A 27,484-nucleotide genomic window follows, 5' to 3' on the forward strand; every position below is an offset into this window, starting at 1 on the left:
TACCATTTGAGAGAACAGTTGCTGGTATATAATAGAGTTCTTGGTAGGTATGAATGTTGAAAAATGTTGTAAATTATAACACGATGATGTATGCTTTGTAATTCAATCGTTTGGAAGTTTTTCACAGAATGAGAAACGTTTTTAGATGACGATGCGCGTACATTTTTCAACGAAAATCATTCGCCTTCGATTTTTTATTGTGTAGTATCGTCTTTCCAATAGTATATTGTGTAACTAGTGCGATATAAGTAGGCAATTACGCACGCGACCGAGTTGGCAAAACACTAAGCTCGAATGCATTATACAAAATATTTTCCTTTTTGTTAACGATTCTTCATTGGGATTCACATACACATGTTTCACTTATTGTGAGTATGAATTTTCTAAGAAGTTGTGAGAAGGAAAAACGTTTAGGAATTTTAAATGTGAAATAAACAGAATATAAGCATCGTTAAAGCAATTTATTTCACTCTAATAATAACTTTGGTCAGCAAAAAAAATGTAATAGTCATTATTTATATAGAGCTGTAATTTTACATATGGCTACATCAGTCTTGCCGAAACTTCTTCGGATTTGAATGAAGAAAGCGATTACTAAAATATTCTTCGTTCGTTAGTACTGATCGCAAACCGGGTTGTGAATCAGCAGTTCCCTGACAGAAGCTTCCAAAACGCGAAAATTAACCTCATCAAGACTTAGCGTTCCCGCGTAAACCTTCTGCAACCGATTGGTCATCATGAGCAAATATTCATTTCTATAATTCGAAATTACTTTCATTCCACTGGTGAATTGCAGTCTCTGTCTGTCTTGCACGGCGATTTTCTGGAAACAAACGTGATCAAACAATTCAGAGCTTATTTCATATATTGTTTAAAAAAAAAGTAAAAAGCCCATCCTTGTACAAAGTATTCCGATTTCAAAGGCTTGTTCATGTTCCAGCATCCGATGGCGATTTCGCTGGTCAAACCATAGAAGAGAGTACCATCGGCAGAGAAGGCCTGAGCCGAAGCCTGACTGGGAAGAACGTCATTGCCTCGGTAATAATTAATCCTGGAGCCGTCGAGGGTATGCCGAAGATCCCGAGTGTTGGCGGCATACAACGACCTGGAGGCCAATGGCCGGAAGTACAAGTAACGACTTTCGCCGGGATACTGGTTCGGCGAAAGGGCCATTCCCAGGACACCGTCGTCGAGGAAGAAACTCTCGCCGGCTATGTCGAAATTCGAATTATTTTCCTCGGGATCGAAGACGTCAGCCTCCAGACGGAAGGTTCTGATGCCGTCGTAGATCACTAAACCGTGACCTTCGACATCTGCCATGTACACCTGCGCAAAAAGAGGTATGTTTTTCTTTGTCTGGTTTCTTTAAAATGTGAGATTATTTTACTGTTGTGTCTTCGCATCTGCTGCCATAAGTTTCGACGATCGGTGTGACGAGTAATCCTTTTCCGTTTTTATTCTGAGCAACATTGTCGGGAATCTTGCCTCTGAACAGCAATCTGTCGTTGTACAAATTGAATACCAATAGCTGAGCTGGGCAAATACGGTCAGATCCAACAATTCCAGTGTCTAATACCCACATGCGGTTACATTTGTCTATCTGTTGAACAGAAAAAAATGTAATCATTAAATGAAGTTATTTAAAATTTTTGATAATGCTTACGGCAACTCTGTAGACGCTTGTGATACCATTACAGTTACCCGTATTTTCATACCACGACCAATCAGGGTAAGGTCTCAATAGTGGTCCGGATGGGCCCTCCATATCGGAGACCGTGTGCACACTAGCGGGAACTCCGGCATCTCTGATGACTGTCACGAACGTACGACCGTCTGCCGAAAATATACTGTATTATATAAGAAAACTATTTCCAAAAATTCATTTTCTGTAAAAGCAACAAATTGTCGTTTACCATTCGATCGGTCGACGTCAATAGGAATCATGTTACTGGCATTATATCTTCTACTATTTATGTACGCTTGCCTCTGTTCTGGTGAATCCCAGACATAATCAAAATATTTCCACTCGTATAAGGTTACTAATGGCGACGAGTGATGATCATTCGAAAAAGATCCAGTTCTATAATAAGCATATGTCGCGCTTACCAACGCAAAACACCACAACACTATCTGCATTTTTACGAAGAGCTTATGCGTCGATCGATCTGTATGAGTCGATTACTAGATTGAAAAAATGGTCGCAATCGCAAAGTCGAAAAAAATCAAGTTTCTACTTTTACGCGAATGAGAGATTAGAAAGACACTCGGCACTTGTATGAGCTTTTGGGTACAAATGTCACAAATGTTAATGGATATGAAGCTCTGAATCATCTTACGCATCAATAGGAAACGTTTGCAGCTATATTATAGTCGTTATATACCGGTTTTACGTGTGCACATGCACAAGTGCGATATTTTCAAGGGCAACTGCGAACACTGGTAATTAAGGAATGCCTCATTAACTCAACAAAGTAACTCCGAATAACAACTTATGTGTGGTCAATGACTCCAATAAATAACTGAATTAAAAAAATGTACCTACTTCCGGAAAAATCGCTTTACCGCTTTATTCAAATGAGGAAAAGTGAGTGGGATTATGAAAAACGTAATCAACAGAATAAATATCTTAAAAAATGATTTATTTGAACAATCGTTTTGAAATATATGATCGTTACATTAAATACTAATTTTACACATATGGACACTAGTCTTATCACGAACCGATAACGTACTCACCTAATCGTTCCTGCCCTCGCAGTCTTTGAATTTTAATGACCACAGCGATTACTAAAAAATTCGTTAGTACTTATCGCAAACTGTGTTCCGAATCAGCTCTCTGACAGGAGCTCTCAGAACGCGGAAGTTGATCTCGTTGAGATTTTGCGTTCCCGCGTAAATCTTCTGCAAGCGATTGGTCATCATGAGCAAATATTCATCTCCGTTCGGGAACAGAACCGGATTGGAAATGACTTTCAATCCACTGGTAAACTGCAGCCTCTGCTTGTCTTGCACGGCAATTTTCTGAAAACAATCGTCGTCATCGTCTCAAACAATTCCAAGCTTCTTTTACAATTAAACAAAAAAAGAGGAAGAGAAACCGATCCCTACAAAGTATTCCGCCTGCAAAGGCCTGTTCATGTTCCAGCATCCGATGGCAATTTCACTGGTCATACCGTAGAAGAGAGTACCCTCGGCAGAGAAGGCCTGAGCCGAAGCCTGACTCGGCAGAACGTCAATGCCTCTGTAATACTTGATCCTGGTGCCGTCGATGCTACGCTGGAGAACCCGCGTGTCAGCGGCGTACAACGACCTCGAGGCCAATGGCCGGAAGGACAAGTAACGACTTTCGCCGGGATATTGAATCGGCGAAAGGGCCATTCCCAGGACACCGTCGTCGAGGTAGAAACTCTCGCCGGCTATGTTGTAATTGGAATTTCTCTCCTCGGGATCGAAGACGTCAGCCTCCAGACGGAAGGCCCTGAAGCCGTTGTAGATGACCAAACCATTACCTCGGACATCGCCGATGTAGACCTGTGCGAAAGGGGATTAAGTGATTGTATTGTTGAAAATAGGCTCCAAATTTCAAGGTCCAACTTACCGTTGTATTTTCGCATCTGTTGCCATAAGTTTCGACGATCGGTGTGATGAGTAAACCTTCTCCATTTTTGTTCTGGGCAACGTCATCGGGGATCTTGACTTTGAAAAGTAATCTATCGGTGTACAGGTTGAATACCAATAGCTGAGCTGGGCAAATGCGATCGGTGCCAACTATTCCAGTGTCCAGTACCCACATGCGGTTGCACTTGTCAATCTGTTCAACAGAGAAGTACAAAGATCGGTATAGTGAAACTTCTTCCTTTGAGGTAGTTTTTCAAATATTTAGCAAATACCCACGGCGACTCTGTAGACGCTGGTGATACCATTACAGTTACCGACGTTTTCGTACCACGACCAGTCGGGGTAAGGTTTCAACAGGGGTCCAGATGGTCCGCGTTTATTGGAGACCGTGTGAACACTAGCAGGAACCCCAACATCCCTAATAACCGTCACGAAGGTACGACCATCTACCGAAAAAAAAAAATCTATCAAAAAACTGCTTCAAAAAACTCACCAAAAAAATCGATAAATCGTTATTCACCAATCGATCGGTCTACGTCGATCGGAGTCATGTGACTAGCATTGTATCTTCCACTCCTGACGTAAGCCTCCCTCTGGGCAGGTGAATCCCAGACATAGTCAAAATATTTCCACTCGTATTCCGTCACCAACGGCGACGGCTGTACATGCGGAAAAGATCCGCCACTGGAATAAGCATACGTCGTGCTTACCAGCGCCAAAGACCACAACACTATCTGCATTTTCACGAAGCTCCTACACACGCCGATAGGTATGAACGAGCCGACTAAGCTGGAAAAATTTATCGGTTTCGTTTTAAACACATGCAATCGCGAAGTCGAGAAAGCTTCTCAAATTTCCACTACGTTTACGCGAGACCGAGAGTCACGGCAGTTGTACGAATATTTGTATTGTATACGACTGACTTATTATCACGCGGGCACGAATCTCACGCAAACGAGCTGATGTGGAACTGTGCAGAGGCCCGAATTCTGATACACATCACTAGGAAACGTGTATTATATACGTCGTACGTGTGAATATACGGGTGCGATATTTTCAAGGACTGCCGCGTACACTGGCGAGATTAAAGCGCGTCTCTTTAACTCAACAGAGTGACTCGAAATAACAAGTTGTATGTGGGCAACGACTCTGATAAAGAACTCGATAAAATAAAAAGTGTACTGTTTCCGGGAAAATCGCTTTATCAGTGTTATTCTATCCGCGATTAATTTTTCTCAATATTTTGTGTTCGAGCGCTGGTTTTATTTATAGGCGTAATTTGCGGTCGACCACTAATTAGCCGCTGACACGTCCGAGCTCTTTACTTCGATAGCGCTGATGGATGACAAATAGACTTATTTAAGCGAATTCATGATTTTTCTAATGCCAACAGTCGTAATGCGCTAAAGTATAAACGTGATTGCACGCAAGAACGTGGGATATTTTCATGCTATGTTTTTTGCGATTCATAACGAACATCATCACAGTGTAAATGTGGATATTGTTTATTTTGAAGCTCAATAACCGGAGAAAAAAAATATATATATAAAAATATATGTATTTTTTTTATAATCTCTAATATATGTTTTTGATCATTAATCAGTAAACATTGTCTGCATAGTTCACCACAGCAATACAATAAATACGTAGTAATTTTTACTCTAGAAATTTTCAAATTATCCTTTATGACCTATATAGCCTCTTTGATGACTTCCCAGATAGTTGCTTCGTCTTCGCCACTAAAAAAACGTTATAAATTTTAATGGGTAAAATAAAAATTTGCAATGTTGGCACAATTTTTGTAATGAATATTAAAAAATTACTTTTCCACTTGCTCTTTGTCAAGAGCTTCTTCGAGCATTTGTTTGGCCGCGTCAGGCATTTCGCAATCGGTTCCAGTTATGAGCTCAGTGATTGAGCTCTTGAGGATCCTGAAGTTGACTTTATCGTAATCGCATGATCCATTGAGTACCTCGTGCATTTTGTTAGTCAAAACCCACAATTCCTCGGGAGACTGGGTTACCACCTTGGGTATCACCTTCATTCCACTGGCGTATTGCAAACGTTCCTCATCAGCTGCTACGATTTGCTACAAACATGACTGTCCGTTAAAAATCTACTCCTTCTTTTCACAAAACAAGAATTTATTTCGAATACGTACAAAGTGCTTGGGAATCATCTTGTTGTATCGGTTCCAGCAACCGATAGCAATTTGCTCGGTAAGTCCGTAGAAGAGTGTACCCTCGGAGGAGAAGGCCTGGGCAGGTGTTTGGCTGGGTAGAACATCGAGTCCCTTGTAGAACTTGATTTTGTCGCCGTAAGTGCTGCGCTTGATGACTCGCGTATCGGAAGAGTAGAGAGATCGGGAGGCCAGAGGTCTGAAGGTGAAGAATCGAGTCGTTTGTGGAAAAATCCTCGGGGATAACGCAGCTCCGGAAATACCCTTTTTGGCGTGGAAGCTCGTGTCTTTGATTTTGATGTTGGCATGTTCTTCTTCAGGTTGGAACACTTCGCTCTTGAGACGGAAAAGACGGACGCTGTTCCATACGACTAAACCACTGCCTTCTTCGTCGGTCATGTAAACCTGGAGATATTGTGCAAAAATACGTGATGAATATTGATATGAAGAAAATTTCTAAATTCTGTATAAAGCTCGTTCTTACCGTCGTGTTGGCGCACAGAGGTCCATCGTTGTCAACAATAGGTGTAACGAGGAGTCCCTTGCCGGTTTCTGGATCGCGAGCGATGTCTTCTGGGATGGTTAATTTGCCGACCATTTGGTCAGTATCCAAATCGAAGGTCAGCAATCGCGCTGGGCAGACTTGAACACCGTCGACAACACCGGAATCCAAGACCCATAATTTGTTGCAGGGATCGATCTAAAAGACGAATATTTATAGTAATTTCGTCAAATAATATCCAATCCTCATATTGTAACTTTTGGAAACGTACGGCAACGCGATACACAGCAGTGATTCTCTGGCAATCACTCTTGGTGTACCAAGACCAGTCTGGGTAGGGTGCCAGAAGATGACCAGATGGACCAACTTTGTCGGATACCTTCGTTAAAGTAGCTGGGGCACTACCCTTGACACCGACAACCGTCACGAACACACGTCCATCTGAAGTTTTTCAATCGTTGTACAATTGTTTCAATCAATGATAATTTATCCTTTCAAAAAATAAACAAGTCTTACCTTTAGCTTTGTCAACGTCGATGGGGATCAGGTTCTTGTGATCGTACTTTCCGCTCTTGACAAATTCTTGTTTTTGTGTTTCCGACTCCCATAAGTAATCGATGTACTTCCATTCATAAACTGATTTGAGATTCGGCTTGGGACGAGGCTTGACATTTGCAGCCGATGTTAAGCTTAGAGTGGCTAATGCCAAAGCCAAAAGTAAGTACTTCATGGTTACGGGTAATACGACAACTATTTCGAAAATTTAGAAGCTACGCATTGTTCAAAAGAGACGAAGTTCAACCTATCCGAATCTGCGTGGATGTGAAATTCGCGAAAAAAAATCGCGCTACTTAACGGCTACTACGACTAAAGTTACATCTGAATTAATATTTGAGCATAACTGTTTTTTCAATGTCAGACTGATAATCCACTTGTTATCGTCGAAATTGCATAATAATTATTGATTAGGAGATGAGTGATTTATCCGTAAGGCTGTGGTGTTTGATACTTTCCGCAACTGAAGTTGCAATTCAAGTTTATTTTTAAACAACTTCGCAAATAGATCTTCACCCATGACGCATTCGATACGAGTTTTTCCTGCAATAAAACCGTTTCTAGTCCAATATTTTTTTTAATCATCAGGTACGACGCAAACAGATAAGAGTAATTGTGATTCACGGTTTTTTCATTCTTTCCTCCGTGCGCAAGTAGCTGTTCAAGCAATCGCCGGCTCTTTCTTGGAAGGTTCTTAAAAAATAGTAAATTTCGAAGTAGTTTACAAACACATTATAGATAGTTTACTTAAATCTAGGATAAAACATTAATTTGTTAATTCTAACTTATTGTATCACAGTTGGTTCCATTGATCAGAGCTTTTACGGAAAGCCTGAGTATGCGAAAGTTGATCTCGTTATAATCCAGGGAACTTCCATAAACCTTTTGAAGTCGATTGGATAATATCAGCAATTCCTCTTGCGGCTGCGCCAGAAATCTGGAATTATGTATGAGCTTTAATCCACTGATAAATTGCAGCCGTTCCTTGTCGATCAGCACTAATTCCTGTACAATTGTAAGAAATTTTGATTAAAAAACATGCAATAGCCACATGACTTTCATAAATCATTCAAAAAAAAAAAAAACAAAGCTTACTAAATAGTTAGGCGTCAGCGGGTTATGCATGTTCCAGCATCCGATACCGATCTCCTTCGTCAATCCGTAAAACAATGTACCGTTAGAGGAAAAAGCTAGCGACGATGCCTGACTCGGTAGAATATCGATGCTTCCAAAATAATTCATCCTTTTTCTGTTTCCAACTTTGGCCAAATCGTTCGAATTCGCTGCGTACAACGATTTGGAAGCCAAAGGTCGAAAGAATAAGTACCTCTCGTCATCGTCCATACCCATTGCTGGAGATAGTGCCACAGCTCTAACGCCATCGGTCAAATGAAATTTTTCACCGGCAATACTGTATCTCGTGTATTTTTCTTCGGGTTCAAACACTTTTCCTTCTACGCGAAAAAATCTCAAGCCGTCCCAGACCACCAGACCGTAACCTCGAGCGTCTGCCATAAACACCTGGACAAATATCGATAATTTATAAAGCTTAAAGTATCAAAGCCTAATCGACATACACGTGTGTACCGCACTTAGTAATTCCACGTTTTAAATCTTCTTTCTCTACAGATATTTTTACTACTCCGATACTTTGTTTTGGAAGAACAAACATCTGTCAATGTTTACCTCGAACAATCAATTTGGTATAAAAATTTATTGACCGAGTTAAACCGTTGCATAACGGGTCGCTCACCTTTGTACTATTGCAAAGTCTACCATCGGTCGCAACAATAAGATTGTACAGCAATCCATTTCCATATCTATCCTCGGCAGCGTTCGGGGGTATCTTCTTTTTAAATTCTAATTTGTCCGTGCGTAAATTAAAAGCCAAAAGTTGAGCAGGACAAACGTATTCACCGCTTATTTTTCCACTATCCAAGACCCACAGTCGATCGCAAGAATCAATCTGTTCAATTGAAAAACATTATTCAAGTCGTGTGTATTACCGATTGTATTGTACATAATAAAAGACAGAAATGTACTCACCGCGATGTGATAAACACTTGTAATAACATTGCAATCGTTCTTAATATGCCACGACCAATCAGGGTAAGGATACAATAGGGGTCCCGATGGCCCCACCTTTTTTGACACTGTATTCAAAGTAGCCGGCACACCTGGACCCGCTTTTATCGTCACGAATGTTCGCCCGTCTAAAACAGTTACGCGATATTTGAATTTAAAAATAAAAATGAATAGACTCGAAATTTACCTTTGGATCTATCAGCGTCAACTGGAACGTTGTTCTTGTAATCGTAGTCGCCATTAAGAACAAAAGTATTCCTTTTCGATTCCGATTCCCACTCGTAATCAAAATATTTCCACTCGAGATCCGGTGTTAATAAAGACGATTTCAGACAGCTCACTGCACTAATAGACGCGCAAATCCACAACACGGCGTACATTTTTTAAATTTCTCATAATACTAATTTGGAACATCGCGGGTCTTGCCGCAACTAAAGGAAAAGCAGCGTGTCGCTCGATTGCGAACTGATTCGTCACGCAAATTTTTATCAAAAGTTGCGTGACTTTATGCCTCTTCCGATGATTTGTTTAGCAACATTTATAATACAAAGTGTACACAAGTATGTTGTTCTTTAGTAAGAGAAGTTAAATAAAAGATTTCTCGGTATTTCGATTATTTAAAAAAATTATATTTTTCGATTAACTATACAATGCAAATAAAAATCAAAACGTTAATTGCATATTACTCTAGGTTAATTGGGTTATTGTATTTTTTGTACAATGTTGAGTATTCGCCTTTATATCATGATAATAATTACAAATAATTTAATTATTCAAGCTATACACGTACTTGTACTGTAATATTAAATATTACATATCATAATATGTTTTTTACACTGGTAGCCTTACAGTCTACAAGATCTTATTACATGGCGATATACAGTAATTTATACAAAAGTCTATTAGATTTGACACTGTGATTCACTTTAAAACTAAAATGTCGACACTATTTAAACACCTACTACAACTATTGTAAAATCCTGTTCAAACTCAAACCCTAGTATTTTACACGTGGGTACTTCTACAGCTTGAAAGAAACATCTTTGGGAATTTACCTGAAAACTCCGTGTGAAAATCATACATTTATACAAAGTAATTAAAAAAAAAAACACTCTAATAGACCTCTAAATTACTGACTAAACGTGTATACAATAATGTACAACGCGAAAATTGCAAATTTCGATGGCTGCACATAAAAAATCGGTATAAAAAAAGAGTTACGCGCTGTGAATAAATTAATCGCTGTACAAAATCTCTAAAAACTGTCCCCGTCACCGCGACAATCGAATCCCTACGCTCGTCGACTGATGGGTGTGAAGAAGATGTTGCTCAACCGTGATTGATATAGAAACTGTAGAAAACCGGTTTGGACACTCTGTAGTACTGGCCGTGACCGTAGGAATCGGCAGCCGGTTCACAGGGACAGTTATTTATGGCTCGGTACCGCGAGAAATAGGGCGGCTCGGGTGCGGGATCGACTGGCTCAGGCTTGGGAACTGTCTCTGGCAGTCGTCTGGCAAAGTCGATGCGCACGTGGTCGTCTTCACTGGGGTAGTTCTCCAACAGGTCGCGATCGTTATCGACGTTGTCGTCTTCGTTGTTGTAGTAACTCGGCGACCAGTTGTAGAAGGGCCAGTGATAAGGAGCCTCGTATTTCTCGCGGTACCATGACCTTCATCTGGTAGGCGAAGGTAACCTGCCCGTGTGCTGGTTGTAGATGTCGAGGGCGTTGACGTCGCACTTGGTACCGCGCACCAGCTCGTCCACGTAGCCGGCCTGGATGCGGAAGTTCGTCTCGTTCGGGTGTAACGTGCCGCTCATGTAGCGCTGAAAAGCAGCGGTCGACACCCAGACCTCTTGTCGGCCCATGTCACCCGTCACCACCTGGAAATATTCGGGATTTTAGCGAACGCTCGTAGCGTAAGTAAACGAGATTATATTATTGCGATCTATAATGACCTTCAAGCCAGACGGGAATTGTAAGGTGTCCTCGTTGACAACGAGTTTCTCAATGTTTCTGCCACCGAACTCGGGGTAATGCTTGCTGTTCCAGCAGGCGATTGCCAGGTCGGTCATCAGACCGAAAAAGAGCACGCCATCGCGGTCCATCGACTCGGCGGCGCTCTGCGATGGCCTTTCCATGGGAAAAGCCTTGAACGACCTCGGCGAGGCGTCTGGGTTCTTCTCGAACAGCGTGAAGTTTCTGCGATTCAAATCAGCGATCATTAATCCTAGAATTTTCAAACCATCTAGCGAATATCAAAACTTGATAATTACCGAATAACAGAGGTAGGAACATACGACTCGGTCGTACTAGCCAGTGAATGGAAATAGAGCGTTCTATCACCATCAGGCCTTATAGGACTCAACGCCATCCCCAGCAGCCCATCCATCAGGTCGAAGACCTCGTTACCGATGTTAAAAGTCCCGTGGGGCGGATAGGGATAGAAGAGATTGTTGTTGATCCTCCAGGACCTCGCGTTCATGTGATCGTAAACTACGAGGGAGAATCCGGTGACGTCGGCTATGTAGACGAAGGTATCCCGGCACTTGGCATCGATGGTCCTGACGTCGACGACAGGCGTGACGAAGAGCGAGTGTTCCTTGAACTGGTCGCGCGGAAATCGGTGCCTCGACAGCAGTTTGTTCGTCTTGAGCGAGAAGCTGAGCAGCTGCGGTCGACAGACTCGACGGTCGCCGATCACGCCGGTGTCCAGTATCCACAGCCTGCCGCAATCGTCGATCTGTGTGGGCCCGACAAGAAGTTCGAGTACGTATACACAGCTGTTTCTGCAGTTTTTCGAGACGATGGCTTCGCGGCTATTATCCAACGTCCGACGGCCTTTCATCGCTGTCACTTCTTTAGCCATGAATTTACTTTTCTTTTTGTCGCGGCTCTTAATTAGCGAGGAAAAACGCAGAGAGCGAATCGTCTCGAAGGATTACAAGCTTTTCTTAATACCTGTACTCTGTAAGTGCTGGTTATGGCATCGCAGTCGCCTAATCTGTTCCACTCCCAGTCCGGATAAGGGGCGATCAGAGGGTTACCGTCCTTGGACATAAGCTCGGTCACGTATCCCACAGTCACTGGTATCCCCTGCTCCAGTCGGGGCATCGCTATGAACACCATCGACTCGCCGGCGCCTGTTGGATTGAAAAAATGAATTGCAAAATCGATATATATATGTGAATTTTGCTTCTACAACACGGGATTTTAATTTATTCCAAATCGATGTCTCTTGCCACACTTGCCCCATATATCTATTCGCTTTTTAAAACTGCTCTACATATTATAACGAAACTGCAGCACATTCCAGCGACGTTTATGAATTCTTAATTCTCTAGACGCGTATAATTACGATGTCTCGTCGAGCGAACGGCACATTTGTGCAATACATCGTGCACGCCTATAAGATAAGCGATTACTTAATACAAATTGTTTTCAGCTTGAATTTACATAAGCCTCGAAAATGTGCGAGCTTTCGTATCTCTTTTTCTTTCATTTAATGGTACCACTTTCACGTCGTTATACTTTCGGCGATGCGTGTGTGGGGAATATCGAAAAAAAGTACGAGCTTCTCGAAAGGTAAAAATTGCCGATAAAAAAAAAATGGCACACACCTGTCCGGCCAATCGCAGCGAGGAAAGTGAGACACCTACCCGAGCGATTTTATCTTATTTTTGCGTCGCAAATTGACCCGCGCTTTCTACGCGGGCCAATTTTTTCTTATGGGAACGGAACGCGGAAAAAAATTAAGTTAAACGAAGACTCTCGAACATTATTGAACGATATCCAGTTCGAGCAGCGATTAATAAAAAAAATGTAGCTATATGTACTCGTAAAATTACCATAACGCACGTCGACATCGATCTAAGAGCATGAGAAAAGCTTAAACGCCAAAATTCCATCCTTTCAACAACGAAGTATAAATAACCGAGTGATTACCATAATACACGTCGACATCGATAGGAATAGAAGCTCCAGGCTTGAATCGGCCGGTCCTGATCGCTGCTTCTCTCGCGATATCGCTACCAAACGCAAAATCCAGAGCCTTCCAGGAGAAGACGGTCCTCAGCTTGTTGGTCTTCTCGTAGTCCTCGTAGCACGTGACCACCACCAACAGCACCAGCAGCCAGAAGCTACTCAGCCCTGCCTTCCGCATCGCGTACACTGAAAGCACGTCGTTGTATACAATTTAACAAAGTCCACGCAAATGACATAGCACTCATAATACCTAATCCCACAACACAAGAGCTTCGTCCGATAACTGACCCTGTCCTTCGCGCTCACGCGAGAAAAATCAACGACTGACTGCCTCAGCCGTGCAGTGTATATCCAGTATCGTTACGCCGGAGATATGCGCGCTCGCGAGACCGGTATCCCGCAGTATAATCGAGTGTCCGCTTTTTTACGGCCTCTGCTCTCTCTCTCTCTCTCTCTCTCTCTCTCTCTCTCTCTCTCTCTCTCTCTCTCTCTCTCTCGCGCGCGCGCCCACCAAGAACTGTACCGCGTAGGTATGACGAGAAACGGCGCGTGAATTAAGTGCAGCGGCGGCGGAGGAAAGAAGTTTAAGTCGATAATTCATGCCGGGGCTTATTACATCGGTGCGAAATTACAAACGGAGCTCTAGGAACGTGTGCGGCTGTAATCGGGGGACAGACTTTTTATACTGTGTAAGCGCAGGCGCGATTATTATTAGTCGACTTTAACGCGCAGCGTTTTTTTTTCATCGTGCACTTTCATGCGCGAAAAATGTTTGGGTCCTTTTCATTTCGCTTTTTGTTAAGTGTTGTGCGTCATCGGTATCGCTTTAATTGTAGATGGTTTTAGCGATGCTTTGATTGTTATTTTGTATTCGTTTTGGTGTCTTTAGATAAAAAGCTATTATGTTTGGACAGCAAACACTCCCGTATAATCAAAGTATACCAGCCGTAAAAACGCGAAATTATCGTTCCACAGTAATTTTTAATTATACGAGAATCGTTACTCCGACATGATCGCCGCCGTGTATCATTATACGCGCCGCAAAGCGGAGCAGAGCAATTCATCCGCACAGTAATCGTAACGAATTATCATCGGAAACAATTAAATTAAAAAAAAACACATAATTACGTCAATCGAAATCCGGACAATAAGCCCATAACATCGGCGATGATACACATACGATTTAACGCTTCGATCGGCACTAGTCGTGGATTTTATTTGCACCGCGCTTCCTCCTATAATTTTCCCGCGCACACGCATACATTGAGTAACCGACCCGCGCATAACCTTCTCCTGGGCTGCAACTATTTGGCGAGCAGAACCGTTTGGAAAGTCGAGAGCCGGAAAACGGTAAATCGGCAAAAGTTTTCTTTTTTTCGAGAGAGATCGGTTCCTCAAATGGGCCTTTTGAATTATTGGCAAGGCTACAAGAATATAACACTCCCGAGAGTGATTCATTGCGGCGGTATTAGTTTCCAGGTACGCGGTAAATTTTTAGTACCACAACCGGAGCTAAGCGACGATACTAGAGAGAGAAAGAGATCGGTATGGCTCGAGCGAAGAGGCGAGAGAAAAAAAGAGCGACTGCATAGACGAAAGAGCGAGGTTATCTCTTTCGCAAGGTCGTTAATGTTGTGCGTGTTCCGATAACCCAAATAGAGATACGTTTACGAGAGCTCGTGCCTTGTAAGAGGGAGAGATAAATCTTCTGATTATTATACGCGCACGCGTTTTTGCGCTAAAAGCAGTGTAACGGCCCATTGTCTCGCTGCAGTCGTATTATCAATATTACGAAATGATCCATTGCGACAGCGATGAGACGGTGTATCGTAGTCGCGAAGAGCAAAAATTTCCGATAAAACGATAATTACAGGTACTTTTACTTTCTCGCTCCCGCATAAGCTACCGGCAGTTCGTGCACCTTCGCTCGGTCATCGTCCATCATTGGAACTGCGGTGTATCACAGACTGTGTAATACGGCTTGGTAATCGCGATAATTGTATATACACAGCAGTTGTTCTCACCTGCGGATCGATGCAAATTCTTTTATCCGATATCCGCTCTCGTCGCCTCGTAACGACGAGGAAGAGGGAAATAGCGCAACTACTGTCGCAAATCGCACGGGTGTAGTCAGAGCGAACAAAGCCAGCAACGGCAGCCAAATGCACTTTCACCGGCTGTTTACAAGCCGAATCGTAGTCATGTCACTCCGCGATATCTCGTTGCGTGTATATAATAGAGACACGTCCTTGTCGCGGTTGCGGACCGCAAAAGCGCCGATATATGCCTGTATATATAACTAAGCCGGCTGGCTCCCGTAACTTGCGACACGTGTCGTCGCACACTGGCCCATTTTTCTCCCGGCGGCGGGAGTTTTTCAAGCTTGCATCACACTTTTGTCATATCTCCGATCGAAATGAGAAAAAAATTGACCGATAAAGAAAAGAAATTATAAGTATTTTCTAGAAAGCGCGAGCTACACTGTGCAAAACTTTCGTCGGAAGACGAATCACGAAACTGTATCGGAGAGCGAGATAGGGATCTGTCCCTTGAGCCGGTCAAAGTCGGACTGTGTAGCGAGGCCGCCGCTCTGGATTTCCATCTGGCGAGATCGTTGACGGGCTCGACTGGTGTGTATACTCCACCACCTCTGCGCGCAGGACTTTTTTTCTCTCGATTCCGGCTGCTGCTATATATCCCGCGCTGCGCGTCGCCGATCGATCGGATACGGCTTGATAGCGCCTGGAAAAAGCTCTGTTTTGCGGCCTGATTACGGCTCGCCTGGAATGCGAGTGTTATATGTGTGCCCGAGATCGGTAAAAAAATTCTATCTGTGTAGCTCTCTAACGATAATTGTAAAAATGTTTTTGCGCTTCGAGATAGATAGAGTGGCTTGAAGAAATGGAATATATTGTGAAAGCAGAGTTTCGTCGAGTGTGTTGTATGAGCGAAATTTTTGGCGAGAGACGTAAGAGAGACGTACACCACGAGCTGGCCCATTGGTCACATAACGGTACGTGTGTGTGTGTGTGTGTGTGTCTTAAAATCGAGGGCAGGTCCGGTTCCTCGCCGCAATATTCGCCTTTATTCTCGGAAGAATCGTGTCGAAATTTCTCCTCCTTTTCTTCTCGTCAATATAACGTAACGTGTTGTTTCAAGCACCTTCTAAATATTAACGTATTCAAATTTTTCAAGTTATTTCATAAAACGCGCTGTATTTTTTAGAGCACTTTGCACAACATTATACACATTTTTAGAGCGCAAGCTATGTGCTGGGAAAAATACACGAAGGTCGTGTAAGGACTAGGAGTGGAAGAACTAGCGCATTTTTCGTAACATATTTCTATACACGATCGATCGATTTACAAGCTTACAAACTACAACTATAAGTATACTCACGCGTTAACGTCGTCGTCGAATTCGTCCCAACTCGCTCGGTCGCTTCCTCCCGACTGTCCGCGTCGTCTCTTAAAAGTCAGCAGGCGACCACCAGTCAGTCGTGGGGAAAAGCCCCGCGAAGCTCCATAGAAAACGAGCATATATATCCCTCTTTTCTCGCGTGCGACGCGAGTGCGCCGTTTACCGCCCGCCCGAGTAAATATACGACTTTTTTTTTACCTTCACCGCACGACTCGTTGCAGCCTATTCGATGAACTCGTACTTCTTTGAAGCGATCTTCGCCGTAATGAATTGCGAATGACATTCTGCATATTTGCGTAGGTTTGAATATGCTCGTGTGTATAATTGCTCAGGAGCGATTCTTCGGTTATACACGTGTGAATCACTGGAGCGACGTGAGATTCTATTTTTATTCGAAGATGGAAGAAAAGTGAAGCGCTAAAATCGTCCGAACGTACCTCGCGCGTATCTACTTACTTTAATTTACAGCCCGCTGCCATCGTCCATCAGCCTATTTTCTCGTATGAGGTGTTTTATTAGACACTGCGTGAAAATCATCGCTTTGAAAAGACATTAATCAGGTGCGCGAAGGTGTAAATACGAACTGAGTTACTGCCGAGGTCTGACACGTGAAATCAAAGGATGGCCCCAGTTCGCTCGATATTTCGAAATAGTTGAAAAGACACGCCGCGCAAATAGGCAATATAGTTAGTTAGTTATACAACGGTGTCGTAGTAAAAAGCGTTAGCGTAAAAACTCGTGCAATAACTATTTCTCACACGCGCACGGGTAGGTACTTGCGTTTTGAAATTGGATTTTAAAACAAAATGAAATTAGCCGCGGCGAACGAATTTTGCAACGATACTCTCTCTCTCTCTCTCTCTCGCGATACCACGTATAAGCGAATAGTCGACATTTTTCAGCCATATACATACACATGCTTGTTTATTGCGCCGATTTCGTCAGATTTCCCCCGAACAATCGGTAAAAAATAAAAAATCCCGCACACCGGGAAAAAGGCGAGCAATAATAACCGAAATAAAATAACCGCGATGCAGTTACGTACATGTATGTGTGCGCGAGTAAAGTGTTCTCGATCCGCAGCCGGTCAAAGGGGGAGAATTTAAAAAGGCGAAACGTATATAAAAAAAAAAAAAAAACCAGCTGTACGCGTGGCTCCATACACGTAGCTATCCGCGCATACCGCAAATCATACCTAAAGCAAGTTTTCGCCACAAGCAGCGACTAGCCCAAGAGTCTGCGACACATGTCTACTCGAACGCGGAGCACGTTAGAACGGCGGTAATTCCGCTTTCGCATTATCGGATGCTTGGAAACTTTCTGCGCGTAATTTTCCGCGGCATCGTATATGTCACTCCGCTTTTAATGAGCGGTCATTTACGTCTCCGCCCATCTTCATTATTGCTTCCGCCGTTTGTTAAATTGACGCGTTCGTCGCTACCGCGTAGGTTATATGCGTATAGCTTCTGGTAGAAAGCGTCGCGCGTGTCTGGGCACAGAACTTTGACTCTTTTGTATGATAGACTGTGTGTGTGGCGGTAAAAACAACGGTCAGCGTTACTTGCGGAGCAAAATGCGCGTAACGATATACGGAGCTGAGTAGCTGGTGGTACTGTTGGCTGTGGAATGCCTGCGCAACTGCAGACTTTGTTTTGTGCGTTGCACATTTGCGGTTTGGTCTCTTTGAAGATTAATCTCGAATCTTTGTGCTCGTGTGCTGAACCTTCCTCTTGGGAACGGACGGCTCATTCTTGGAAATTTTTACGCGCTGGAAAACCGCACCTTTTTATACTGCTTTGTGTTTTACTGGCTGTAAGAATTATTTATGATTTGTAAACGTTGAAGATTGAAGGCAAAATATTATGTTGATTGGACGTAGAAGATGAAAAATTGAAAAATTCGATACAAGGCAGATATGTTAATCGTGATGCGCTTTTATGGAAATTGCCTTGATCGAGATGAGAATACGAGATAGCATAAAGTGTAGGAAAAGCGTATTTATAGAGCATCGCTCTGAATATTGACGAATTGCAGATGAAACAAATAATACACGAACGTAATTTTTCTCACTAGAAAATATAGCAATTATCAAATTTTGGTTATACAAAATTCTAACTTTTTTTTTCATCGTTTACCTTTCACTTTTAATTCATGTGTTCTACAGAATTTATGCAAATATATAAAAAGTATTCTCCGTTTAATCAATCCAATTTTGCAATGGTGATGCAAGCCAAAGTATAAATAATCACGAACCATTTAATTCACGGTTGCATTTTCTAATTCTAGACTATTAACCAAACCATTTCTATACCTATTCGCACCGGCACTATATCAAATCACTGCGCCTGGCTACTGCAGCCCGGTATACGCCAACGTATAAGCAGTGTATGGGATGCCGTGACTGTCAGAAATAATCGTTAGTTTTTTTTTTGTGCAAGCAGTATACATTTTGGTTACCCAAGATTACATTCAGTGCGGTGGCATAACGAATATCTCTTCTTCTGCAAACTAGCCATCCAAATAAATTTTGTGTTTCTTCGCTTAACATTTTCTTAATCAACTCGTTCAGTTCGTTACCGACTGACGTTCAAGTATCTTCATTGGTTACCGATCCTTTTGGACTAAGTATAGAAATATAGACTGTTTTCTTAGAAATGGAACATTTTTTTCATTAATATAAGAGCGGAAGACAAGACAACGCAACAAAATTATTTATAATTCAAAGTTTTATTTTCATCTAATTACACTCTCAAAATTAAACATACCGGACTTGAACAAATGGATTTTTTCAATGAAAATACAATGAGCATTTTTTGTACTGTCAAAAATGTATCTCGACAATCGCCTGTTCGACACATGCTTTCAATGAGATACATGCTTTTGCTTTGTTCTTTATTTACAAATTTGCATACGTTGCAGTAAAGTAGACTGAATTCATAACGTGGCACATTTTTGATTATCCGTTGAATAATGCACATAATGCGTCATCTCGTCGCTATACGTAACTCGTCCTAATTTCATACAGCTCTGTTGTAATCCTGTCACTCGGAAATATTTAGTTCAGTTCTACATATAGCATATATTATACATCGTCGTATAATACACTATTATAAAACATGTATTACAATCATTATCTTTATAACGTATTTTCCGAAGTCTAATTAAAATATTGAAGGCTTCTCAATTCAGCCATAAGCATTTATAAACTATACAATTTAAATTTTAACTAATCCTGATCGAGACACACAACCTTTATTGCCAGCGCTTATTCTTATTAAAATAACGTCAAACGCTGCAATAATGTTCGGAGAAAGGCATCACTCTCCATACCAGAGAATGATTCTTTAACCACTACAATAAAGAACGCATTTCAACCTCTTTACAAAAATCCAAGGGTTCGATTGTAGAAACTCGCGCGGTGCGGATTGTAATTGAAGTGTCTCAAGAGGTAGGGAGCTTGAGGAACGATATCTTCCGAACGGATCCTGAGAACGCGAATATTGACGTCGCGCGGATTGACTTGCTTCTTGAAGAACTTCTGGAACCTCGTTGTTAGCGCCCAGATGTTGCCGTTGTCGCGATCCACCCACCTGACCTCAGCGGCGAACTGTAGCAGCTCCGGGCTGTATGCCAAGATCCTGCGCAACGGAAATTTCGTTACCAAATGTATGCTAATGATAAAATGACGATAATAAAATACCTCTGCGAATTGGTTTGCGGTTTCCAAGCAGCGATAGCCGTCTCTGTGAGGGGCGAGAAGATGATGGTATCGTCCCGCGTATCGACCGACAGACCGATTCCCTGACTGGACTTGCGTCCGATAAGCGTAACCGGTAAGTTATCGCCAAAGGCAGGAGGTCCCGCCCTCAGTACCGATGTCGGTACGCTGAACAAGCGATCGGTGGCCAGAGGCTGGTAGTATACCATTGCCAGTCTCGGAGAGAAGGCCAGACCCACGATTCCGTCGAACAGCTCGAAGGAGTCTCTGCCGATCTGAGGAATTCACGTCGATTTCAGTACTTTCCTCTAATATTCTCTCGATATATTATATAATGGCTCACCTGATAGGTCGCGTAATCGGGATGGGGCAGCATAGAGGCGTGGAGGAATCGCCAGCTTCTGTCGGTGGCTCCCTCGAGTACGACTAGTCCTGAAGGCGGCAAAAAAATCGTTAGCATGTGTAAATAAAGGAAAAGATCGGTATCCTCAATGCTCACCAGGTCCCGTTGTATCGGTGATGTAAGCGTAAACGTCGTCGCAGGTAGTCGCTGTCGTGTCGTCGATAACGATGTTGGTAAAAAGCGAATTCGGCCTCACAGCCTGACGACACATAAATAAGTTTCTCCTATGTAATTATCTTCAATTGCTCGGCTATTCGCAGTTTTCTTTTTTTCCTTACCTCGCGAGGGAAAGTTATGATCCGAACGAGCTGATCCGACTGGAGATCGAAGATAAGGATTTTCGGTGGACAAGCCACGGTGAAGTCGTCGATCGATGTGTTGATTCCACTGTCCAGGACCCAGAGCCGATTGCAACGATCGGCACGGACTCGGTACACGGAAATCAACTTGGAGCAGTTGAAATCACCTTTGCCCGCGCTGTGCCAGTCCCAGGATGGATAAGCCTGTAATGATGGTTAAGTGCTTCCTTACATGCTTTGCAGGTTTAACTTTTACCCGAGTATCTTAGAATTTCACGTAATCGTGTGAATTAATTCAAAAAGCCACAAACCTGCAAATGCGGTGTACTCCCCACGGGAACATCCCTCGGCATGAAGGTGATGGTAGCAGGTACTCCAGCTCTCAACCTGGGAATAGCCAGGAAGATTCTGTGCCAACCGATCTCCAGACCGGTCGGGACCACATTTTCCGGCTGGAAAAGCTCGAGGAAGCTCGGATCGTAAGGAAAAGCGAAGTTCATCAGCGGCCACTGCGCCACCGTCTCCAGAACATCGGCTCTGCATTGCCAGATGCAGAGCAGGCCGATTACGAGGAACGACGCGAACTTGCTGAAATCGACGTCGTAAATATAGAGAAAGTCAATCAACGCTATTGCAACTAATTAATTTGCGACCATTACGCTTGACATTCGCGCCGTGGACTCGTAAACATTTTAAATTGTAGATAGAACATTCACTCCTGTCTTATTATAAACTTAGAGTCAGACGCATATACGACTGGAGGCATTACAAAATATCACACGTCGGAAAAAAGCGCAGCTCGCAAATTATATACACGTGCTAGCGATGCTTGTAAAAAGGCAGAATAACATCGGCGCAGCGTCTCTCGATAAGATCTCTGAGATTTACCAGATTTCTTAGTACACAGTAGCATTATTATATATGTACATATGTAACCCATATATGTGTATCAATGTACAAGCCCGTATTCGGTATAGCGTGAAAAATTGCAACATTTTTAACGCTTTCTTTCGCATAATGTCTACGCGAACATGAGAAAAGCAGAAGAAAAAACGTACTCGTGTAAAGCGCCACACGCATCGGATAATTCGCGCGGCGTATGGCAATAAGCGAGTGTAAATTATGTCGGCGCACGCGAGCCTGCTTATAAACACACTCGCAACTGCCCTTTCAAATTTATCACACATATCAAAGTCGCCGTTATAAACTAACGAGCCGTATAATTCCAACGCAATAAGTAAAGGTCAGAATCATAGGTCGAGATCTGCATGGTAAAACCCGAATTAAAAATTTCCCTCCGAGAACAAATACACCGCGTATACACGTGGTGAAACCTCGAGTTTCCTTTTTTTCTTCTTTCTCCAGGAAAAAAAAAAAAAAACAAGACAGAAACCAGCTCTGATCACACATACGTAGACTTTTGCTTTCTAACAACGGGTCGCGCGCCGCAGACAATGATACAGCCGTGATCCCTACGCGCGACACACGCTCACTTTCTATAGCGTCGTACGTGAATATTTACTCGCGTGTGCGCTTTCGCGGCGGCCGAGAAGTAAGAAGAAAGTCTGGGCTTGTTCTTATATACTCGTACTTATAGCGCCGAGCACAAAACATTAGGAGAATTAACTTTCCAACTTCGTGTGTGGATGTAGAGGTGTTTTATGGCTGATAAGCATAAGGCTTGTCGATCGATTAACGCTGGTGATTACCTCTTGAATTAAATTTTGAAATTCTCTCCGTATAGCGCGTTATGAAATAAACCGGTTGAGCTCCACGCGATCGGTTTGTTTAATTGCGTCTTCCGGTTTTTGAAAATTTAAGCTTTTTTTTGTCGAAATTAAAGACAGTCGTTAATAATACAGTCTAAAATAAACGACTATAAGCACGTTTACGACACAATGGGCTGCGGTTACAATCGAACGATCTCTCATGTGTGCAAACAGCGCACAATGCAGCGATCGTTAGTGCAAGCCTTTTCCGGGTAATCCGATACACATCATTCAGACGACGCTTCGTTAAAGAGCCGATATCTGTATAAAACTCGCAGACAGGTGTGTGCACAACACGTTCGAAATATTCATTTCCAACCGGTCGCTTATACGAGCGATACCGATTTCGACCGGTGACAAAAATGCCATGTAAAACAAGATTAATATATGATGTCACACACCGATACGCAACAAAGTCACGGACTTCGAGGAGGTTGCGGAAATCCGACGCGGCGGTGTGATGATAGCGCGTGGATGAGTGTATAGAGGGTGTATCAAGTGTGTTTTAATGAAGACTGCAACAAGTGCGACTTGCGGCACTTCGGGCTATTGTTCTGTAATCCGATTATTATTCGTTAAATAGAATTTTTTTAAATCGTTCGTTGAAATGATGTTTAAATAGTAGGCGTTATCTACGTCATCTCAGACATCTGAAAAAAGCAACTATTCAAGAATTCACTGCAGGAACGTTTCACTTTCACAGCTCATGTAAATCTCGAAACACGCCCAAACCGCGATATAATAAACAATAAATCGAATCCTCACCCCATGGCAAAAAAAAAAAGAAAATCAAACGGTTATTCCCAACACTCCACGGTAACTCAAACTCGAGTAGCACTTCCGGATCAGCGATGAGAATAAACAAACTCCTTTATATGCAGATGAACTCTACTGTGTCGCGGCTTTTTTCAAAGCGCCCGCGCACTCGTTGTGTTCGCCGACGTTCACCAAGTACCACTGCGACTGACTGAGCGCTAGGCTGATCCAATTTTCTCGAAGCAGGAGTAGCCGAGGCATAGAGAGCGCATAGAGTCAAGCTCTGCCTCTACATCGTCGGGTATATTCCTACTAGCAGTGGTATAGGCCGTCTGGCCAACCGATACCCCCTCGACGCGACACAGGGAGGAGAGTCTGCGTATTGTGCAATGCCCACACATATACGTACGTACCTACTTACACAGACGGGACACTCCCACGGGGGAGTAGTACCAATAATGCGACTGTGTGGGTATTTAGCCGACCTTTCGAATCCTCGGGTGGGAGACTCTTTGGCTCCGTGTATACGTGTCCGTGTATGTGCATACCTTGCTGGTGACCCACGACACGACGTCGGATTGTTTCGCGCCTCTGATTATGCGTTATTTTCCGTTAAAACGTGACACGTACGCTTGGGTGTAATTTAGCCGAGCTATCGGTAGCTGATTACCGTTATTAGCCGAAACAATAGCTAAACTCTTGTGGGTTCGACTTTTATCTCCGTTAATAGCTCAATATCGCTTATAGAGTTACAGTAGACCGTATATTATCTGATGGACTTTAACGTAAGACATTTTTACGTAAACGCCTGCATAACATGTAAAACTTAGAGAAATCTAGTTTAGCGCCTCCATAGCCCAAAGTATAAAAGCTCCCTTACAAGTACTTCCGTAGAAGCATCTCGGATGCTTTGCATAAATTTCTCCGCACAGGTGAAACTCTCGTTAGAAACAAGTCGTCTATCGATTTGAATTATGAATACACCTTGTATGTGTGTAAGCAATGTTGCAGTCCGACTTTTATTTATCGCTGAGAGCAGTAGCGGACTCTCACCACTTGATTTCTCCCAATTAAAAAATAAGTTAGATTTATCCGGTGTAAAAATGCCGTCCTGTAACCATGAAGGCGCTACTTTTCACCCGACGACTAATTGAAGGAGAACATTCCTTCAGATTGTTGCTACTGATGTAACGGGGAGAGTTTGTAAAAAATTCGAAAGAGCCGCTGACTTTTATAATTCAAGAAACTAACTTCGTAGGCAGGTTTTTGCGGGTACGACGAAGCAACTGTACCGAAAAAAAAGCTTATATAATTACAGCGTTAGATGCAATAATCGTTTTCGACTGCTGTGTGTGTTAGTGCAACGCAGCACCTTTTTACGTCGAGTCGATCGAAAAAACGCTAATGTGCGCTTTGCTCTCTGCTTTATCACCGTAGTATTCATCGTAGTATAAACTGGGCGTGTGCATATTGGCAAAAGAACCTAAAACTCGTAGAATCGAACAAAGCCCAAGAGTTAAGAATCTCACTTCTCATCGATGTAAACTCGTTAAAATTCAAATAAAATCCTGATTTCCCCTCTAAAATCTATCTGCCCGCAAAAATCTCATTTTTCCCACACAGCCTCGTAAGTTACCCGCTCAATTCGAATCCCAACATAATCGAGCGACCACTCGGCGATTGTCCGATATTTTTTCCTTGACACACATAAATTACATAGCCGGCGCGCACACCGGTAATACAACGAGCGATCGAATTAAGCGCTGCCGATCGGCTCCGATAATGCGCAACGCGGCTGAGTATTTAGTATCCGGCAGCAGCATTAGACGCACGCGCTATACATATACATCTACGCCCAATATATAATTATAGGCGTTCGCTCTTTAAAAGACCGGCGTATGTACTCTCCCTCGATAATGCTCGCGTCGAGGACCGGTATACACGCAGTCGAGCCTCCCGCTCAGCGCAATTTCCGTTTCTCACGTGAAAACTCACGGCCGAAGAATGGCCGAGAGTTTTCCGCAGGAGAAACAAAGTTACAACGATTGATTGGCGCGTCGCGCGGGTCTATGCGTAATCGCGGATGTATAGCGATCGGTTTTTTCCTGCGCGGGTGATCGGTACTGTTTCTCAAGGCTCTATCGCCCTTCTAAAGCAGGCGCCTCGTGTAATATTTTTGGAGAACAATCGATATAAGAAACAAAAGCAGCGCGAAATGTGTGCCGCGCACAAAGGTGAATGGAATTAGAGGCGTTCTAGGCCGGGTACCGATCTTCGTTGCAAAACATCGCAATCTTCTGTGAGCCGTGTGAAAAGGACAGATTATCATCACGCGCTGAGTCTATCATTATATTATGAACTCAGCACTCGGGGATTACGCCGATACCGAGGGTGTAGAGTACAACAACGCTTGGAAACCTGTTGGTACCGGTTTAGAGAAGCTTATAATACCGATCGAGCGGCGACCTTGAGCAGCGCGCAGTCGAGCATTGGAAAGGTCTGAGAGCCCGGAACTTGTAAACGCTGGACACACCAGAGAGCGAACCACGCCTCTCCGATGCTTGTACATTGTCAATCGGTCATTGGCGGCTATGGGAACCAGCCGACGACTGTGTGCATTGTGGCGCCGAACGCTTTTGTGGAATTCGTATAATTGGATTGTTATTGTCGACCCTTCGTCGAATCGATTTTCTTTTTTTCGACGAGTCTGGTATATTCGATACTTGCAAAACCTATACACACGTCACGTGCGCCTCTCGACGATTGATTCGTAGCTGTGAAGTTTTCCTCACACATTATGCAAGATGCTTCCTTGGCGAATCGATCCCACGATAAGGGAAAAAAGTAACTAACTACAAGTGCGCTTTTTCACGCGATTCCGTGAAAATATGGTAACGAGAGCAGCCAAGCATACGGTATAATACGAGGATGGAGTTTTCGTAATTTTCCCGCGCGAATTCAAAAGTCCTTGATGGCTGCGTGTAGTTTCACTTTTCACATAAGTACAATTTCGAAATTTATTCATCGCCGAGCTTTCTATCAATATAAACCACACGCACATATACGTATAATCCAATTCCTCGGCTGCAACTTTAATTTTATTACAAAAATTCAGAGTTTCGCAACGCTCGCATTTTCACGCGTGTCCGCGAATATCTATTTCTGCGGCGAATAAAATACAGCCGCTTTTTATTTTCCTCCTCGACTTTCCACAGTCGTGTACCGCGACGCTGCACTATTTCCCTAGTAACATATACGGGTGTTTTATAGAGGAAAAATCCAAACAATCGCCTTAAATCGAATCGTATTAACGTATTCGGCGTCGACGCGCGCATTCGAGCGCCAAAATCGGACGCGATGCATAATTCATCGTCGACGCTGCCGCCGCTTTTATTTACACACAAAGCGCCTTAAACAGAAATTTCGCTTTTCCGCGGCACCGCGCCCTTCTCGCTTTACGCCGGTATACAGCTCTCCAGTCGAATACCTATCGCTGATATAATTGTCCCAGCTGTTCTATATGAATAGCTATAGAACGACTGCTACACTATATATACCTACTATAGCTACCAGTCATGGACGCGCGTTCTCTTTATGCGTTTTACAAAACCCGTCTCGCGAGCGAGAGAGAGAGAGAGAGAGAGAGTAGAGCTATAGTTTCGTAATTGTCGTATTTATGCTCGTAAGCGCGCGTGCATATGGTCAGGCGTCGATCGACTTTTCGGAATCGTCGGGCGGATCATGGAAAAACTGGTAAATTCCGAGCCAGCTCCCAACGAGACTCGTTTCTAATTTTTTTTCTGCTTCGATTGAGTGTGTTCCATTAGGAGGCTTGCTCTGCTGGATTCAATTTAGCGTACAACTCGCAATGGAAATCTCGAAATGTATGCCAATAATGCAGCAGCAGGGCGCAGAGAGATCTGTTATTACAGCTGGCAGTAGTACATAATAAGCGGCTGTAAATCCTCAAAAACCGACGTTAAACGACCCTCGTTACATCCCGCGTTTTATCGCACCGATTCATTAAGAAATAAAATCTCGGCAAACAACATTAAAGCATCGCATTATCTTAACGTCCATGCGCGAAAAAAAAAATCGTTATACTTACTTTGCAACCGGAGCTATAAGGAAAAAAAAGCTCGCAATTATAAACCAACACCGCATAACGAGATCGCGTAGGTTAATCACGTACGTT

At 43.1% G+C, this 27,484-nt stretch overlaps 7 protein-coding genes across 14 annotated transcripts in view; 1 reads left to right on the plus strand and 6 right to left on the minus strand.

Moving 5' to 3' along the window:
- The window catches only part of LOC100119898 (yellow-g), a 46,989-nt gene that overhangs the window by 6,022 nt on the left and 13,483 nt on the right, over positions 1–27,484 (plus strand). The window contains exon 2 of the mRNA XM_032598033.1: positions 941–1,340. The gene's annotated coding sequence lies outside the window, so the exon portion shown is untranslated. The remainder of the gene's footprint in view (positions 1–940; positions 1,341–27,484) is intronic.
- Mrjpl4 (major royal jelly protein-like 4) lies at positions 445–2,266 on the minus strand. The gene is made up of 5 exons (NM_001161508.1): positions 1,914–2,266; positions 1,664–1,833; positions 1,388–1,600; positions 904–1,326; positions 445–823 (listed from the first exon to the last, which is right to left on the minus strand). The coding sequence occupies exons 1-5, from the start codon at positions 2,134–2,136 to the stop codon at positions 614–616; spliced, it is 1,239 nt and encodes a 412-aa protein (NP_001154980.1). The 5' UTR covers positions 2,137–2,266; the 3' UTR covers positions 445–613.
- Positions 2,624–4,708, minus strand: Mrjpl3 (major royal jelly protein-like 3). The gene is made up of 5 exons (NM_001161509.1): positions 4,139–4,708; positions 3,895–4,064; positions 3,599–3,811; positions 3,109–3,531; positions 2,624–3,021 (listed from the first exon to the last, which is right to left on the minus strand). Exons 1-5 carry the CDS (start codon positions 4,356–4,358, stop codon positions 2,800–2,802), a joined length of 1,248 nt encoding a protein of 415 aa, NP_001154981.1. The 5' UTR covers positions 4,359–4,708; the 3' UTR covers positions 2,624–2,799.
- Mrjpl2 (major royal jelly protein-like 2) lies at positions 5,108–7,638 on the minus strand. 3 transcript variants are annotated; one of them, XM_008212065.4, is made up of 6 exons: positions 6,816–7,638; positions 6,571–6,740; positions 6,282–6,497; positions 5,780–6,202; positions 5,442–5,707; positions 5,108–5,357 (listed from the first exon to the last, which is right to left on the minus strand). In XM_008212065.4, the coding sequence occupies exons 1-6, from the start codon at positions 7,027–7,029 to the stop codon at positions 5,309–5,311; spliced, it is 1,338 nt and encodes a 445-aa protein (XP_008210287.1). In that variant the 5' UTR covers positions 7,030–7,638; the 3' UTR covers positions 5,108–5,308. The 3 variants fall into 3 exon arrangements, with proteins under 3 accessions (XP_008210287.1, XP_016838722.1, NP_001155025.1); XM_016983233.3 differs by lacking the exon at positions 5,108–5,357 and having other exon boundaries at positions 5,438–5,707; NM_001161553.1 differs by lacking the exon at positions 5,108–5,357 and having other exon boundaries at positions 5,438–5,707; positions 6,279–6,497; positions 6,816–7,029.
- LOC100119671 (major royal jelly protein-like 1) lies at positions 7,301–9,399 on the minus strand. The gene is made up of 6 exons (XM_001603354.5): positions 9,127–9,399; positions 8,901–9,067; positions 8,608–8,820; positions 7,950–8,375; positions 7,640–7,859; positions 7,301–7,547 (listed from the first exon to the last, which is right to left on the minus strand). Exons 1-6 carry the CDS (start codon positions 9,317–9,319, stop codon positions 7,516–7,518), a joined length of 1,251 nt encoding a protein of 416 aa, XP_001603404.2. The 5' UTR covers positions 9,320–9,399; the 3' UTR covers positions 7,301–7,515.
- Positions 9,547–16,463, minus strand: Y-e3 (yellow-e3). 3 transcript variants are annotated; one of them, XM_008212057.4, is made up of 6 exons: positions 16,324–16,463; positions 12,886–13,110; positions 11,902–12,083; positions 11,217–11,683; positions 10,899–11,142; positions 9,547–10,823 (listed from the first exon to the last, which is right to left on the minus strand). In XM_008212057.4, the coding sequence occupies exons 2-6, from the start codon at positions 13,100–13,102 to the stop codon at positions 10,614–10,616; spliced, it is 1,320 nt and encodes a 439-aa protein (XP_008210279.1). In that variant the 5' UTR covers positions 13,103–13,110; positions 16,324–16,463; the 3' UTR covers positions 9,547–10,613. The 3 variants fall into 3 exon arrangements, with proteins under 3 accessions (XP_008210279.1, NP_001154982.1, XP_008210280.1); NM_001161510.1 differs by lacking the exon at positions 16,324–16,463 and adding an exon at positions 14,949–15,497; XM_008212058.4 differs by lacking the exon at positions 16,324–16,463 and adding an exon at positions 13,175–13,337.
- On the minus strand, positions 19,053–23,618 carry Y-e (yellow-e). Of its 4 annotated transcripts, XM_016983217.3 has the most exons (8): positions 23,489–23,618; positions 21,076–21,352; positions 20,744–20,968; positions 20,562–20,664; positions 20,406–20,494; positions 20,045–20,337; positions 19,727–19,982; positions 19,053–19,691 (listed from the first exon to the last, which is right to left on the minus strand). In XM_016983217.3, the coding sequence occupies exons 1-8, from the start codon at positions 23,548–23,550 to the stop codon at positions 19,689–19,691; spliced, it is 1,308 nt and encodes a 435-aa protein (XP_016838706.1). In that variant the 5' UTR covers positions 23,551–23,618; the 3' UTR covers positions 19,053–19,688. The 4 variants fall into 4 exon arrangements, with proteins under 4 accessions (XP_016838706.1, XP_032453613.1, XP_031781921.1 ...); XM_032597722.1 differs by having other exon boundaries at positions 19,053–19,982; XM_031926061.1 differs by lacking the exon at positions 23,489–23,618 and adding an exon at positions 21,424–23,292 and having other exon boundaries at positions 19,053–19,982.

Source organism: Nasonia vitripennis, chromosome 3 (assembly GCF_009193385.2).
Source record: "Nasonia vitripennis strain AsymCx chromosome 3, Nvit_psr_1.1, whole genome shotgun sequence".
NCBI lineage: Eukaryota > Metazoa > Arthropoda > Insecta > Hymenoptera > Pteromalidae > Nasonia > Nasonia vitripennis.

Bases quoted from the DNA above. Each gene is read 5' to 3' on its own strand.
- Mrjpl4 (NM_001161508.1), bottom strand. From the start codon at position 2,136: ATGCAGATAGTGTTGTGGTGTTTTGCGTTGGTAAGCGCGACATATGCT. The intron at 1,834-1,913 runs GTAAACGACAAT...TATTTTCGGCAG, and splicing joins TGACGTCGACCGATCGAATG to ACGGTCGTACGTTCGTGACA. The intron at 1,601-1,663 runs GTAAGCATTATC...TCTGTTCAACAG, and splicing joins CAAGCGTCTACAGAGTTGCC to ATAGACAAATGTAACCGCAT.
- Y-e3 (XM_008212057.4), bottom strand. From the start codon at position 13,102: ATGCGGAAGGCAGGGCTGAGTAGCTTCTGGCTGCTGGTGCTGTTGGTG. The intron at 12,084-12,885 runs GTAATCACTCGG...TCAATCCAACAG, and splicing joins CGATGTCGACGTGTATTATG to GCGCCGGCGAGTCGATGGTG. The intron at 10,824-10,898 runs GTCATTATAGAT...GAATATTTCCAG, and splicing joins AATTCCCGTCTGGCTTGAAG to GTGGTGACGGGTGACATGGG.
- Mrjpl2 (XM_008212065.4), bottom strand. From the start codon at position 7,029: ATGAAGTACTTACTTTTGGCTTTGGCATTAGCCACTCTAAGCTTAACA. The intron at 6,741-6,815 runs GTAAGACTTGTT...GAAAAACTTCAG, and splicing joins CGACGTTGACAAAGCTAAAG to ATGGACGTGTGTTCGTGACG. The intron at 6,498-6,570 runs GTACGTTTCCAA...TTCGTCTTTTAG, and splicing joins CTGCTGTGTATCGCGTTGCC to ATCGATCCCTGCAACAAATT.
- Mrjpl3 (NM_001161509.1), bottom strand. From the start codon at position 4,358: ATGCAGATAGTGTTGTGGTCTTTGGCGCTGGTAAGCACGACGTATGCT. The intron at 4,065-4,138 runs GTGAATAACGAT...TTTTTTCGGTAG, and splicing joins CGACGTAGACCGATCGATTG to ATGGTCGTACCTTCGTGACG. The intron at 3,812-3,894 runs GTGGGTATTTGC...TCTGTTGAACAG, and splicing joins CCAGCGTCTACAGAGTCGCC to ATTGACAAGTGCAACCGCAT.
- LOC100119671 (XM_001603354.5), bottom strand. From the start codon at position 9,319: ATGTACGCCGTGTTGTGGATTTGCGCGTCTATTAGTGCAGTGAGCTGT. The intron at 9,068-9,126 runs GTAAATTTCGAG...TAACTGTTTTAG, and splicing joins TGACGCTGATAGATCCAAAG to ACGGGCGAACATTCGTGACG. The intron at 7,548-7,639 runs GTTAGAATTAAC...CTATTTTTTAAG, and splicing joins AACCAACTGTGATACAATAA to AACCTTCCAAGAAAGAGCCG.
- Y-e (XM_016983217.3), bottom strand. From the start codon at position 23,550: ATGCCTCGGCTACTCCTGCTTCGAGAAAATTGGATCAGCCTAGCGCTC. The intron at 20,969-21,075 runs GTTTGTGGCTTT...CCATCATTACAG, and splicing joins GGAGTACACCGCATTTGCAG to GCTTATCCATCCTGGGACTG. The intron at 20,495-20,561 runs GTGAGCATTGAG...TGCCGCCTTCAG, and splicing joins CACCGATACAACGGGACCTG to GACTAGTCGTACTCGAGGGA.